This window comes from Armigeres subalbatus, chromosome 2, assembly GCF_024139115.2.
Source record: "Armigeres subalbatus isolate Guangzhou_Male chromosome 2, GZ_Asu_2, whole genome shotgun sequence".
NCBI lineage: Eukaryota > Metazoa > Arthropoda > Insecta > Diptera > Culicidae > Armigeres > Armigeres subalbatus.
The window spans coordinates 403,142,778-403,155,635 of record NC_085140.1 but is presented as its reverse complement, the minus strand read 5'-3'; the positions used below and the strand labels follow the sequence as shown (position 1 = coordinate 403,155,635).

The following is a 12,858-nucleotide window of genomic DNA, read 5'->3' as shown; positions in this document are numbered from 1 at the left end:
TTTTTATTCTCCTCGCGACGAATAACACACACAATGCACTTATTTGCTTGATGGCTACTGCAAATTAGGGAAGATCGCACTTGTCCCCAGATTAGACCGAAAAAGTTGTTTTGCCGAATAAGTTAACACGCATAACCAAGACCTTTCCAGAACATTCAAGAATTCCCTGAATGATAGGCCTTAAAGTCTACACGCATTACCAAAGACCTGTTTTTTTTTAAATGGTTCATGTGAACAACGATTGGAGCGTGAGAACTTGTTGGGATCCTGACTCGTGAGCTGCAGAAGGTCGGCGTGAGTGTGGCAGCCATTCAGGAAATGCGGTGGCCTAGAACTGGAGAATGTGAATTCTGGGCGGTGGATCCCATAGCGAACACTTCATTCAAGTACCACTTTTACTATAGCGGCGGTGACAAAGCAGAGCGTGGAGTTGGCTTCATGATTACCGGGAAGCAGATAAAGCCCATTATTCGGTGGAAGCCGATAAGCGACCGGATTTGCGTGATGAGAATGAAGGGCAAATTCTTAAGCCTGATGACGTGACGGATGAGTTCTATGAGAGCCTTGATAATGCCTACGTAGAGTGTCCAACATACGTTGTAAAGATTGTCATCGGGGATGCAAATGCGCAGATCGGAAGAGAAAGTTTCTTTCGCCCTGTCATTGGTATGGAAAGCCTTTATTCCGCTACCAACGATAATGGTCTGCGACTTGTGACCTTTGCTGCTGCTAGAGGGATGACAATCAACAGTACCTACTTCACACAAGAGAATATCCGTAAACACACCTGGCAACATCCGAGTGGAGGTACTTGCTCACAGATAGACCACGTGCTGATCGACGGACGACATTTCACGGATGTTATAGATGTTAGATGCTTCAAATGGTCCGAACATTGACTCGGATCACTACCTTGTAGTTGCAAACGCTTGTCAATGGGAAGAGTTGCTGAACAGTACCACCAAGATGTCAGATCTGTCGACGTCAACTGATTGTGCGAATATCCACGAAGCTGTGACTACAACAGCGCAGGAAGTGTTAGGCACTGCACAGCGACACCAACGAAATGGTTGGTTTGATGAGGAGTGCCAGCGAGTGACGGACGAGAAAAATGTTGCTAGGAGTCGAATGCCAGTGGCTCGTATCCGTTTCAACAGATAGCGACAGATGAGAAACGAATCCACCGGAGAAAAAAGACAACACGAAGTGTCATAGATGAAGCGCAGTAAAGCATAGATAGAAACGATATGCGGAGGTTTTACGCAACTGTCAATGGCGCGGGAATAATACTGCGCTAGTACCCGCCATGTGCAATGACCGAGAGGGGAATTTGCTGACAGACAAGACTATGGCGGCAGCCAAGTGGAAGGAGCACTTCGAAATGTATTGAACGGTGGAAACAAAGGTGTATTAAGAAGCAGGATGGACATAGTCGTGGACGTTCAAGCTGTTGAACCACCAACGCTGGAAGAGGTAAAGAAGGCTCTAAACGAGCTGAATAACAGTAAAGCTGCTGGGCAGGACGATATCCTGGTCGAGCTTCTCAAACACGGAAGTGAGCAGCTGCATCATCCAATCTACCACATTATCCAGAAAATATGGGAGCATGAGAACTGCCTGCCGGCTGGTTGGATGGTCTCATATGCGCAATCTATAAGACAGGGCACAGACTAGAGTGTGGCAATTACAGAGGGATCACCCTTCTGAACTCGGCGTACAAAATTCTGCGGATGATCTTTGATAAATTCCGGGAGTACAACTGGCAGACTCACCAGCTGTTCATTGATTTCAAAGCAGCGTACAATTCAATGAAAAGAAATGAGCTGTGGCAGATAATGTAAACATGGTTTTCAGGCGAAACTGATTAGACTGATACGTGCAACGCTGTATGGCTTGAAATCAAGTATTCGGATTGCAGACGAAGTTTCAACCTCGTTTGTGACCTAAAACGGATTGAAGCAGGGTGATGTACTTTCGAATTTATTGTTCAACATTGCACTCGAGGGCGCTATTATGAGATCTGGCCTGCAGGGGAACGGCACCATCATCACACGGTCGCATATGCTCCTGGACTTTGCGGACCATCGACCTCATTGGAATCGATCGCATAGCAATAGTGAAGTGGAGAACGAAGTTATGACGGCGACTCCCCGAGGATGCGTGTGCACGCCGCGGAGGTCTGACTGGAAAAGGCAAAATCATGGCTTGCTGCTCGCCGATTGACACGCTGATGTGTGAATCTATTATAACACGCTGAAGGCATTTTACTCAGACCCAACACAAGGTAAAGTGCATGGTGGCAGGTAGAGATAGAGGAATACTTGTGGTGTTGGTGCTGAGGTAGTGCTTGATGGGGATGTGTTTGAAGTTGTTGAAGAATTTGTTTATCTTGGAACGCTCGTGACATGTGACAATGACGTTTCCCGTAAAGTGAACACACGTATTGCTGCTGCAAATAGGGCCTTCTGCAAATTACGTAACCAGATTAGGTCCCGCAACATGCAAACGGAAATGAAATTTGCTCTTTACAAAACTCTGATCCTACCAGTGGCCTTTTATGGACATGAAGCATGGACGTAAAAAGAGGCGGACCGGAGAGCTTTCGGAGTTTTCAAGCGAAAATGCGGCGTACAATACTAGGAGGAAAACTAGAAAATAACGTGTAGCGCAGAATCATGAGGAAGAAAGAATAGCGAAAACAATATTCTTCAGAGAACCAGATAGAGGCCGGCGACTTCGTGGAAGGCCACAAACACGCTGACTGTACGCGGTGAAATCGGATCCTGAACGTTCGGGGAAACTGGAGGAACAGCGGCCAACACCGACAAAAGGGCACAAACTTTTCCATTCAAAAAGTCTTCTAAGAATTCCCTGGAGCATATGACTTAAGTTCTACGCACATAACTATGTAGGAGTCTCTAATAACTTTCTAAAAACGGAGAGTGCCCTTGTGATCCATAAAAAAATGAACACAACTGTTCAACAAAGAGTTACCTGAAGTATAAGCTTTCATAGGATCTTTTATAGGACACCCGGAGACCTATAGTTTTATATACCAATCGACTCAGCTCGACGAATTGAGGTGATGTCTGTGTGTGTGTATCACACACTACTTTGACACTCACTTTTAACCGATTTACTTGCACCAAGTTGCATTCGACTGAGAATCCTGACGCATTGTTTCCTATTGAAAATTGGCCAGACCGGACTATGGGCTGAAAACTATGGCCTAAATACGTTTTCTTTAGACAAAAACGAGTAAAAAAGTCTAGCTGATTTTTCAGGCAGTTATCTTTAGCCGATTTACTCGCAACAAGTTGCATTCGAATCCTGTCTCATTGTTTCCAATTGAAAATTGGTTGGAATGGAATATGGACGTGGAAGTTATGGCCAAAATAATTTTTTTTTTATAAAAAAAAATAGCATGTTCAAAAGTCTAGCTCACTTTTGGGCTCTTCTTCTTCTTCTTATTGGCATTACATCCCCACACTGGGACAGAGCTGCCTCGCAGCTTAGTGTTCATTAAGCACTTCCACAGTTATTAACTGCGAGGTTTCTAAGCCATTTTGGCATTCATGGGACTAGCACGATGATACTTTTATGCCCAGGGAAGTCGAGACAATTTCCAATCCGAAAAATGTCTAGACCGGCACCGGGAATCGAACCCAGCCACCCTCAGCATGGTCTTGCTTTATAGCCGCGCGTCTTACTGCACGGCTAAGGAGGGCCCCTCTTTTGGGCTCTTATCATTAACTGATCTGCTAGCAACAAATGGCATTCGACGCGGAATCCTGTCTCATTGTTTCTTATTGAAAATTGTGGAAAAGTCTAGGTAACTTTTTTTGCCACTTATCATTAACCGATTTGCTAGCAACAAGTTGCATTCGGCGGGGATGTATGTCCCATTGCTGTCTATTGAAAACTGGGCTGATAATATCAGAAGCTATGGTCAAAATACATTTTTTACGCAGCAAAGGCGTGAAAAGTCTCGCCAATTTTTCAAGCTGTTTCCATTTATCCGTTAACGGTGCAAATCGGCAACAATTGCGTTCGACGGGGAATCCTGTCCCATTGTGTTCCATTAAAAATTGGGCTGGTCGGACTCTGGTTTCAGAGTTTTTGGCCATTATACTTAACAAAAAAAAACAGATTAATCCACCTAGCGGTGATGGTGCCTTTCTCGACCTTCGTAAAATGTGTGTGCTTGAAAATAGATGAGCTAGTAGCTAGGAGTAAAAAAGACAAATTTCTTTGTCCGTTCTATGAAAATCAGATTATTTATGGCAAAGATATTGTAGATCCAGTTGAAAACCGAAAATCATATTTTGTCCCATTCTCGGGTGTCGCGACTGCATCGCGAGTGGTGCCCGACTATGGCAAAGTTGTGCACTACTCGCGATGCAGTTGCAACATCCGGAAACGCGAGAAAATGCGATTGTCGCGAAACCTCGGTTCGGTTTTCAGCTTGATCTACAATATGCTAATAAGAATTTCGACATTTTTGTTTCCTTTTCCAATCTTTTTGACGTACATACCCCTGTTTTATTTTACCCAGTCATATATTTTAAGGATATCACTTTTGGATGTAAATTGAAATGAAACTCCGACTACCCAAAAAGAAAACGAAAATGTAATTCCCATCAAACGAGCGGAGGGCAATATTTGTTATGATATAAATCTCATGACCGTCTTTCTGCCAAACTCCCGTATGAAGAGGGAGGGAAGTGTTTCAGTGTGGAAGCATCCGATAGTTCGTTTTCGGAAAGAAATTATAGCCTTTCGGTACAACTTTGTTGCACAAGAAAGGCAAAAAGTATTTTGGCCATAATTTCTAAGGTAATAGTCCAATCTGGCCAACTTTCTAAATAGAAAAGGATTCCGCATCTAATGCAATTTGTTGTGAGTAAATCGGTTGAGGGTAAGTCCATTAAAAGTCAGCTAGACTTTTTTTCTCGCTTTTTTATAACACATAGTATGTTTTGGCCATAATTTCTGTGCCCATGGTCCGATCTTCCAAATTTTCAATAGAAAACAATACGACAGGATTCCTCGTCGAATGAAACTTGTTGGAATTATAGATAGTGGAATATATAGATGAGTGAAGATAAATCCTCTGTATCCAAACGAACTGTCAAACGTGTCTCCAAACGAGCATGACGTCACGATTTCAATGGAAACGTTAAGGGCTGTGACGTCATATGTGCGTGTGCACGGGCAGAAAAATCGACTCAGCCATGCTTTCGCTCATCTATATATTCTACTATCTATTGTTGGAATTAAATCGGTTGAGGATAAGTTCCAAAAAAGTGAGCTAAACTTTTCGCACTTTTGGTGCGCACACACACACACACACACACACACACACACACAGACATCATCGCAGTTCGTCGAGCTTATACGTATATAACACTATGAGTCTCCAGGCCTTCTGTAAAAGTTTGGTTTTGGAGCGAACATACAGCCTCGTATAAAAAGGCGAAAATTGTGTTTCAGCCATAACTTTCGATCCCATAGTCCGATCTAGACAATTTTCAATAGAAAACAATGGGACAAGATTCTGCATCGAATGCAATCTGTTGCGAGCGTCAATAGATGAAGTCTAAGTGCTAAAAAAGTGAGCTAGACTTTTTCGAACTCTTTTTCACAATAAATAGTAATTTGACCATAACTTCTAAGCCCATAGTCCGATCTGACCAATTTTCAATAAGAAAATATGAGACATTCTGCGTCGAATGCAATTTAATGCGAGAAAATCGGTTGAGGAAAAGTGCCTGAAAAATGAGTGAGTTTTTTTTAGCGATTTTTCCATAAAAAATGGTATAATTTTCGATCCCATAGTCCGATATGGCCAATTTTCAATAGCAAACAACGGGACAGGATTCTACGTCGAATGCAACTTGTTGAGAGCAAATCGGTTAAGGATATGTGCCCGAAAAATGAGTGACATTTTTTACGCGATTTTTTCGTATGAATTTGTATTTTGGCCATAACTTTCGATCCCATAGTTCAATCTGGCCAATTTCAAATAGGAAATAATGGGACAGGATTCTGCGTCGAATGCAACTTGTTGCGAGCAAATCGGTTGAGGATAAGTGCCCGAAAAATGAGTGACATTTTTTACGCGATTTTTTCGTATGAATTTGTATTTTGGCCATAACTTCTGATCCCATAGTCCGATCTGGCCAATTTTAAATATGAAACAATGGGACAGGATTTTGCGTCGAATGCAACTTGTTGCGAGCAAATCGCTTGAGGATAAGTGCCCGAAAAATGAGTGACATTTTTTACGCGATTTTTTCGTATGAATTTGTATTTTGACCATAACTTTTGATCCCATATTTTGATCTGGCCAATTTCAAATAGGAAACAATGGGACAGGATTCTGCGTCGAATGCAACTTGTTGCGAGCAAATCGGTTGAGGATAAGTGCCCGAAAAATGAGTGACATTTTTTACGCGATTTTTTCGTATGAATTTGTATTTTGGCCATAACTTCTGATCCCATAGTCCGATCTGGCCAATTTCAAATAGGAAACAGTGGGACAGGATTCTGCGTCGAATGCAACTTGTTGCGAGCAAATCGGTTGAGGGTAAGTGCCCGAAAAATGAGTGACATTTTTTTTAGTAGTTTTGCGCACACACACACACACACACACATACACACACACACACACACACACACACACACACACACACACACACAGACATCACCTCAATTCGTCGAACTGAGTCGATTGGTATATAACACTATGGGTCTCCGGGCCTTCTATAAAAAGTTTGTTTTTGGAGCGATCATATAGCCTTTACCGTATACTTAGTATACGAGAAAGGCAAAAACAAACTTTTTATAGAAGGCCCGGAGACAAATTTTTTTCGTAAAATACATTTCAAAAATTGTTCGGACTCTTAGTCTTAACCTATTTACTCACAACAAGTTGTATCAGAAATGTGCTATATCGGACTATGGGCGCAGAAGTTGTGGCCAAAATACATTTTTGCCTTTCTCGTATACAAAGTATACGTAAAGGCTATATGTTCGCTCCAAAAACGAACTTTTTATAGGAGTCCCGGAGACCCATAGTGTTATATACCGATCGACTCAGCTCGACGAATTGAAGTGATGTCTGTGTGTATGTGTGTGTGTATGTGTGTGTATGTGTGTGTATGTGTGTGTGTATGTGTGTGTGTATGTGTGTGCGCAAAATAATCTCACTCATTTTTCAGGCACTTATCATTAACCGATTTGCTCGCTACAAGTTGCATTCGACGCGGAATCTTGTCCCATTGTTTCGTATTGAAAATTGGCCGAATCGGACTATGGGCTTCGGAGTTATGGCCAAAATATATTTTTTTACAACAAAAATTCTCACTCACTTTTTAGACACTTACTCTTAGCGGATTTACTCGCAACAAGTTTCATTCAACGCAGTATCATGTCCCATTGTTTCGTATTGAAAATTGGACAGATCGGACTATGGGTTTCGAAGTTATGGCCAAAATCCACTTTTTCACATGAGAAACACGTACAAAATTCTCACTCATTTTTTAGGCACTTATGCTTAACCGTTTTGCTCGCAACAAGTTTCGTTCGACGCGAAATCTTGTCCCATTGTTTCGTATTGAAAATTGGTCGAATCGAACTATGGGATTCGAAGTAATGGCCAAAATATATTTTTTTACAACAAAAAATCTCACTCACTTTTTAGACACTTACTCTTAGCTGATTTACTCGCAACAAGTTTCATTCGACGTAGAATCTTGTCTCATTGTTTCGTATTGAAAATTGGCCCAATCGGACTATGGGATTCGGAATTATGGCCAAAATATATTAATGTATAAGAAAAATTCTCACTCACGTTTTAGGCACTTACTCTTAGCTGATTTACTCGCAACAAGTTTCATTCGACGTAGAATCTTGCCCAATTGTTTCGTATTGAAAATTGGCCCAATCGGACTATGGGTTTCGAAGTTATGGCTAAAATTATGTTTTTTACGTAAGATACACGTACAAAATTCTCACTCATTTATCAGGCACTTATCTTTAACGGATTTTCTCGCAACAAGTTGCATTCGACGCGGAATCTTGTCCCATTGTTTCGTATTTAAAATTGGCGGAATCGGACTATGGAGTTATGGCCATTTTAGTCACATATGTATCCTCAGCCGATTTGCTCGCAAGAAGTTGCATTCGATGCGGAATCCGGTCCCATTGTTTCCTGGCCGGATCGGACTAGAGGCCTGAATAAGAGAAACGCGGATAGGTATGTGCCGCCAATCGAACCGTCAAAAAACAGCAGCCAATCGAGCAGGAGACCTGTCAAGCAGCCAAAATGTTGGCTCAAATACTGAAAACGGCAAAATTCGATTTTGTGCCATTTTTCAATATACAAAATTAAATGTATTTTACATTAGTTTTCAATAATATATGCAAGTTATAAATAGATTATGAAATGAAATTCCATTGTTTATTGGATTCTATTGTTATGTGATGTGGACACATAAAATAGGGGATTGTAAGATTTTATCTACATGAATCATTTCTTCCTTTTCATGTGTTGTCCTTTGATGAAGAAGATTGAATACAGTGTTGGCAGAGTCATATTTTCTATCCGCGTTTCTCTTATTCAGGCCTCTAGATCGGACTATAGGCTCAGAAGTTATGGTCAAAATATTTTCTTTTTTCACCAAAAGTGCGTAGAAATTACTCACTCGAAAGAAACGAGAAAGGCACCATCACCGCTAGGTGGATTAATCTGGGTTTTTTATATGCAAAATGCCTTTCAAAAACTCACTCGTTTTACGGGCATTTATCTTTAACCGATTTATTGCAACAATTTGCATTTAACGATGCAGTCCCAATGTTTTGTATTGAAAATGACCACAAAAGTTATAGCCAGAATATTAGGTATTTAAAACTCACTCCCTCCTTAGGCCGTGCGGTAAGACGCGCGGCTACAAAGCAAGACCATGCTGAGGGTGGCTGGGTTCGATTCCCGGTGCCGGTCTAGGCAATTTTCGGATTGGAAATTGTCTCAACTTCCCTGGGCATAAAAGTATCATCGTGTTAGCCTCATGATATACAAATGCAAAAATGGTAATCTGGCTTAGAAACCTTGCAGTTAATAACTGTGGAAGTGCTTAATGAACACTAAGCTGCGAGGCGGCTCTGTCCCAGTGTGGGGATGTAATGCCAATAAGAAGAAGAAGAAGAAGAAAACTCACTCATTTTATGAGCACGATCAAATAGCGATCTAAATAGGCAGTAGTCGATAGCAGTTCTATTCGGTTGTCACGTATTTTACCAGGAATATAAATAAATGTGAATTCGTATTTAGAAAAGTCTCCATAGAAAATCATGTGGCATCGATAAATACAGATTGAAAATTTTCTCTTTTTCATAACTCTTTCAATTCGATTTCCGTGGACCTAACTAGAGCCTTGAAATATTATTCCTACAGCCAGTCACCGCAAATTTAAAGAATTCAAAAATCGCTAGCCCGGATGGTGGAATTACAAAACCTTTAGCAGGACTAATTCATAGTCGACTTTCTATAAACAAATTAGTATGTGAGTTAGGAAATGACAAGTTCTGCTTTAATCAGAGCAATTCAAAGTATCAAGTCGCCCAGTTTCCGGCGTAACCATCTATGTATCTATAATGACATTTTCTACAAGGTTCTACAAGGGAAACGATTCCAAACACCAGAGGCGTGGCTTGATAATAGTTTTCCGAAAGTATATAAATCACAAAGACCAAACCATCAGATATTCTTATATTAAAAAAAAATTAACCTTTGAAAATCCACCAACATTTTTGACAAATATTTCTTTATAAAAATTCTAATGTTCGCCCAAATCAATGTGACCAGCTTCCGAATACAGACGCAGTACGGTACCGGATTATTTAACGTTTGGGTTTGTTTCCCTCTTGCTTGCAGATACCCGCGAGACGGCGTTCGTACACGCAATCACAGCCGCTGGAATCACGTACGCCGTTACGAAGGCCTGTACGATGGGCGATCTGGTGGAGTGCTCTTGCCAAAACCATATCAAGAAAAGCGTCCAGAACTACCCCCAGGGTATCGTGGCGGGTGACGTTACAGGGCTTGGCGCCGGAGGTATTGATGGGCCCGGACCGTGGCCTGGTGGTGGAAAGAGTGGCGGACGCAAAGGCGGAAAAAATGGAGCCGGGTCCGGCCGGAAGGTGAACGCACGCAACACGATGCTGATTACCTCGTATCGGAACGTCAATAGCAATTTCAACTATAATAGTCAGGCCGCGCCTGGTGCCAACAAAAAGGACGTTTTGAAACCGTTGCAGGGCCAAAAGCCAGCAGCAGGCAATGGGAAGGATGGAAGCTGGGAGTGGGGTGGGTGTGATGATAATGTGAATTTTGGATTTAGGAAATCGAAAGATTTTCTGGACGCGCGGTTACGAAAGAAAAGTGACATTCGCACGCTTGTGAAGCTGCATAATAACAACGCCGGACGATTGGTGAGCATAATGTGAATTAGTAATAAAAATATAACACAGAAGACATTGATTTAATTGCTTTTATTTTACCGACACCAATATTTGGTTATAAATGAGGTTAGCTATGCTGATTGAGCCCCATAAATCTAGAAACCTGCTTTACTTAGATGCATCCACCATTGTAATAGGTGTATTTTTATTCGGTTTCATAATTTCTACGTAAATAGTTTTGACTTTTTTGAAATCGTATTGAACAATAATCATATATTTATTATTTTCAAAAAGCCAAAAAAACAGTCGTATTAATGTATTAACACTGCCTTCGTCAACCTTTCTCCTTCTCATTTGTATTCAATTTACAACGCCGGACGATTGGTGAGCATAATGTAAATTAGTAATAAAAATATAACAGAAATTGACATAATTGCTCTAATCTTACCGACATCAATATTTTTGGTTATAAATGAGATTGGCTATGGTGAGTGAGCCCCATAATTCTAAAAACCTGCTTTGCTAAAACGCATCTACCATTGTAATAGGTGTTTATATTCGGTTTCATAATTTCTACGTAAATAGGTTTGACTTTTTTTAAATCGTATTGTACAATAATCATCTATCGGATGGTTTCCGTCCCACATTTTTATAGTAATTATCTCTGCATTTTATATATTTCTTATTTTCAAAAAGCCAAAAAAAAATCAGTCTTATTAATTTATTAGCTTTGCCTTCGTCAACTTTTTTCCTTCTCTTTTCTATTCAATTTACATAGGCCGTTAAGCAATTCATGCGAATGGAATGTAAGTGCCACGGGCTGTCCGGTTCCTGTACCATGCGAACCTGCTGGATGAAAATGCCTCCGTTCTCGGAGGTCGGCGGCCGTCTCAAAGAACATTTTGACGGCGCAACCAAAGTGATAGCCCGCAACGATGGCCACAGTTTCATGCCGGATGATCCGTCGATAAAGTTGCCAACCAAACGGGACCTGGTTTACACGGAAGATTCGGATGATTTTTGTGAGCCGAATTCGAAGACGGGTTCGCTGGGAACCCACGGCCGAGAGTGTAATATCACCTCGAACGGGGTGGATGGTTGCAACTTGATGTGCTGCGAGCGAGGACAGAGCAGGAAGCAGGTTGAGGTGAAAAGGAACTGCAAATGTAGCTTCAAGTGGTGCTGCGAGGTGACATGCAGCACATGTATCGATGTGAAGGAAGTCTATACTTGTAAGTAGGTAAGGACACGATGACACGGACAGGGGATGAAAACTTTTCAGGCGATAACCCGGCAAGACTGATCCAAGTGACAACAGTGAGGAAACGAGCATTGTTCTAGAAGTGATTTTGGCTGTAACGTTATGTTAATTGAAATTTAGGAAGTTAGAATTTGAAATTGAACCCATTGATTGATGCAAACCCAAGAAATTGTTGTTTTACAGCGCAGTGTGACTTACCAGATCTTCGAATAAGCTTTAAACATTATGTTAGGATTGATCATTACTAAAAGCATTTCACTAATAAGTAGAATAGGAAGGCAATATTTATTGTTAAGTGTGGTTAAACCAATGCTTCGAACAACATCCCGAAGTGAGTTATTTACACGCGAAAGAAACTCCCGGCTTGCATCTCGCTACCAAATGGAACAGCACAAATGAACATCAACGCCTCAGAAAGTACCATTCATAACATCGCGTGATAAGACCAACGATAGAGTGTAATCGAACCATTAATATCGTTTTCATGCGGTCCTGTCCTCACTCGATTGCGCAAAATACCTCCCCGACGACAACGATCGGTCGCCGGGGAAAAGTTGTTTCAGCTCTGCTTCACATAAATCAAGATCGAATGCAACAGAGATTCTGGTACATATTTTCAAGTAAAATTTGAGTAAGGACCATATTTGTTTATGAAAAATATACCAACAAACAATTAATATAAAAGATTAATTCACCTAGCAGTGATGGTACGTTTCTCGAGCATTATAGGTAGATTTTCCACATGTCGATTTTCTGTTTCTCGATATTTCTCACAATGTAGACAAGGGTTTCTTCTGTCCTTTAAAGGGTTTCTTCAGTCCCTTCAATCCTCATACAATTTAGCTTTCTGTATCTCGACCTCCCTGACCCGATACAGGGGACTACACCTTCCCTAGAAACTACAACTAAGCTATAACAGCCTCATCATGGCAGATAAGGACCTTTGATCATAAACCTGTTCTCGGAACTTTTTTTTCGGGATGAATAGTCGTGCCATTTGTTTGGTGCTGTGCATGTATTTCTACTTCATTGCTGTTGAGAAGAAATGAAGCAGTCGTTTTCTATCTCGATGTGTCCCAAACTTGATGTGAAGCATCTTCAGATTAAGGTACCGCTTTGAGAAATGGCATACA

General features: G+C 41.2%; 1 protein-coding gene across 9 annotated transcripts in view; it reads left to right on the top strand.

The window, feature by feature from the left end:
* LOC134217569 (protein Wnt-6) overlaps nt 1-12,039 on the top strand; it is an 83,378-nt gene extending 71,339 nt beyond the window's left edge. For all 9 annotated transcript variants that reach the window (XM_062696351.1, XM_062696352.1, XM_062696350.1 and 6 more), the window contains exons 4-5: nt 9,938-10,494; nt 11,243-12,039. In XM_062696351.1, coding sequence (XP_062552335.1) covers nt 9,938-10,494; nt 11,243-11,704 — 1,019 coding nt within the window. In that variant the 3' untranslated portion in view covers nt 11,705-12,039. The remainder of the gene's footprint in view (nt 1-9,937; nt 10,495-11,242) is intronic.
* The last annotated feature ends 819 nt before the right edge of the window (nt 12,040-12,858 follow it).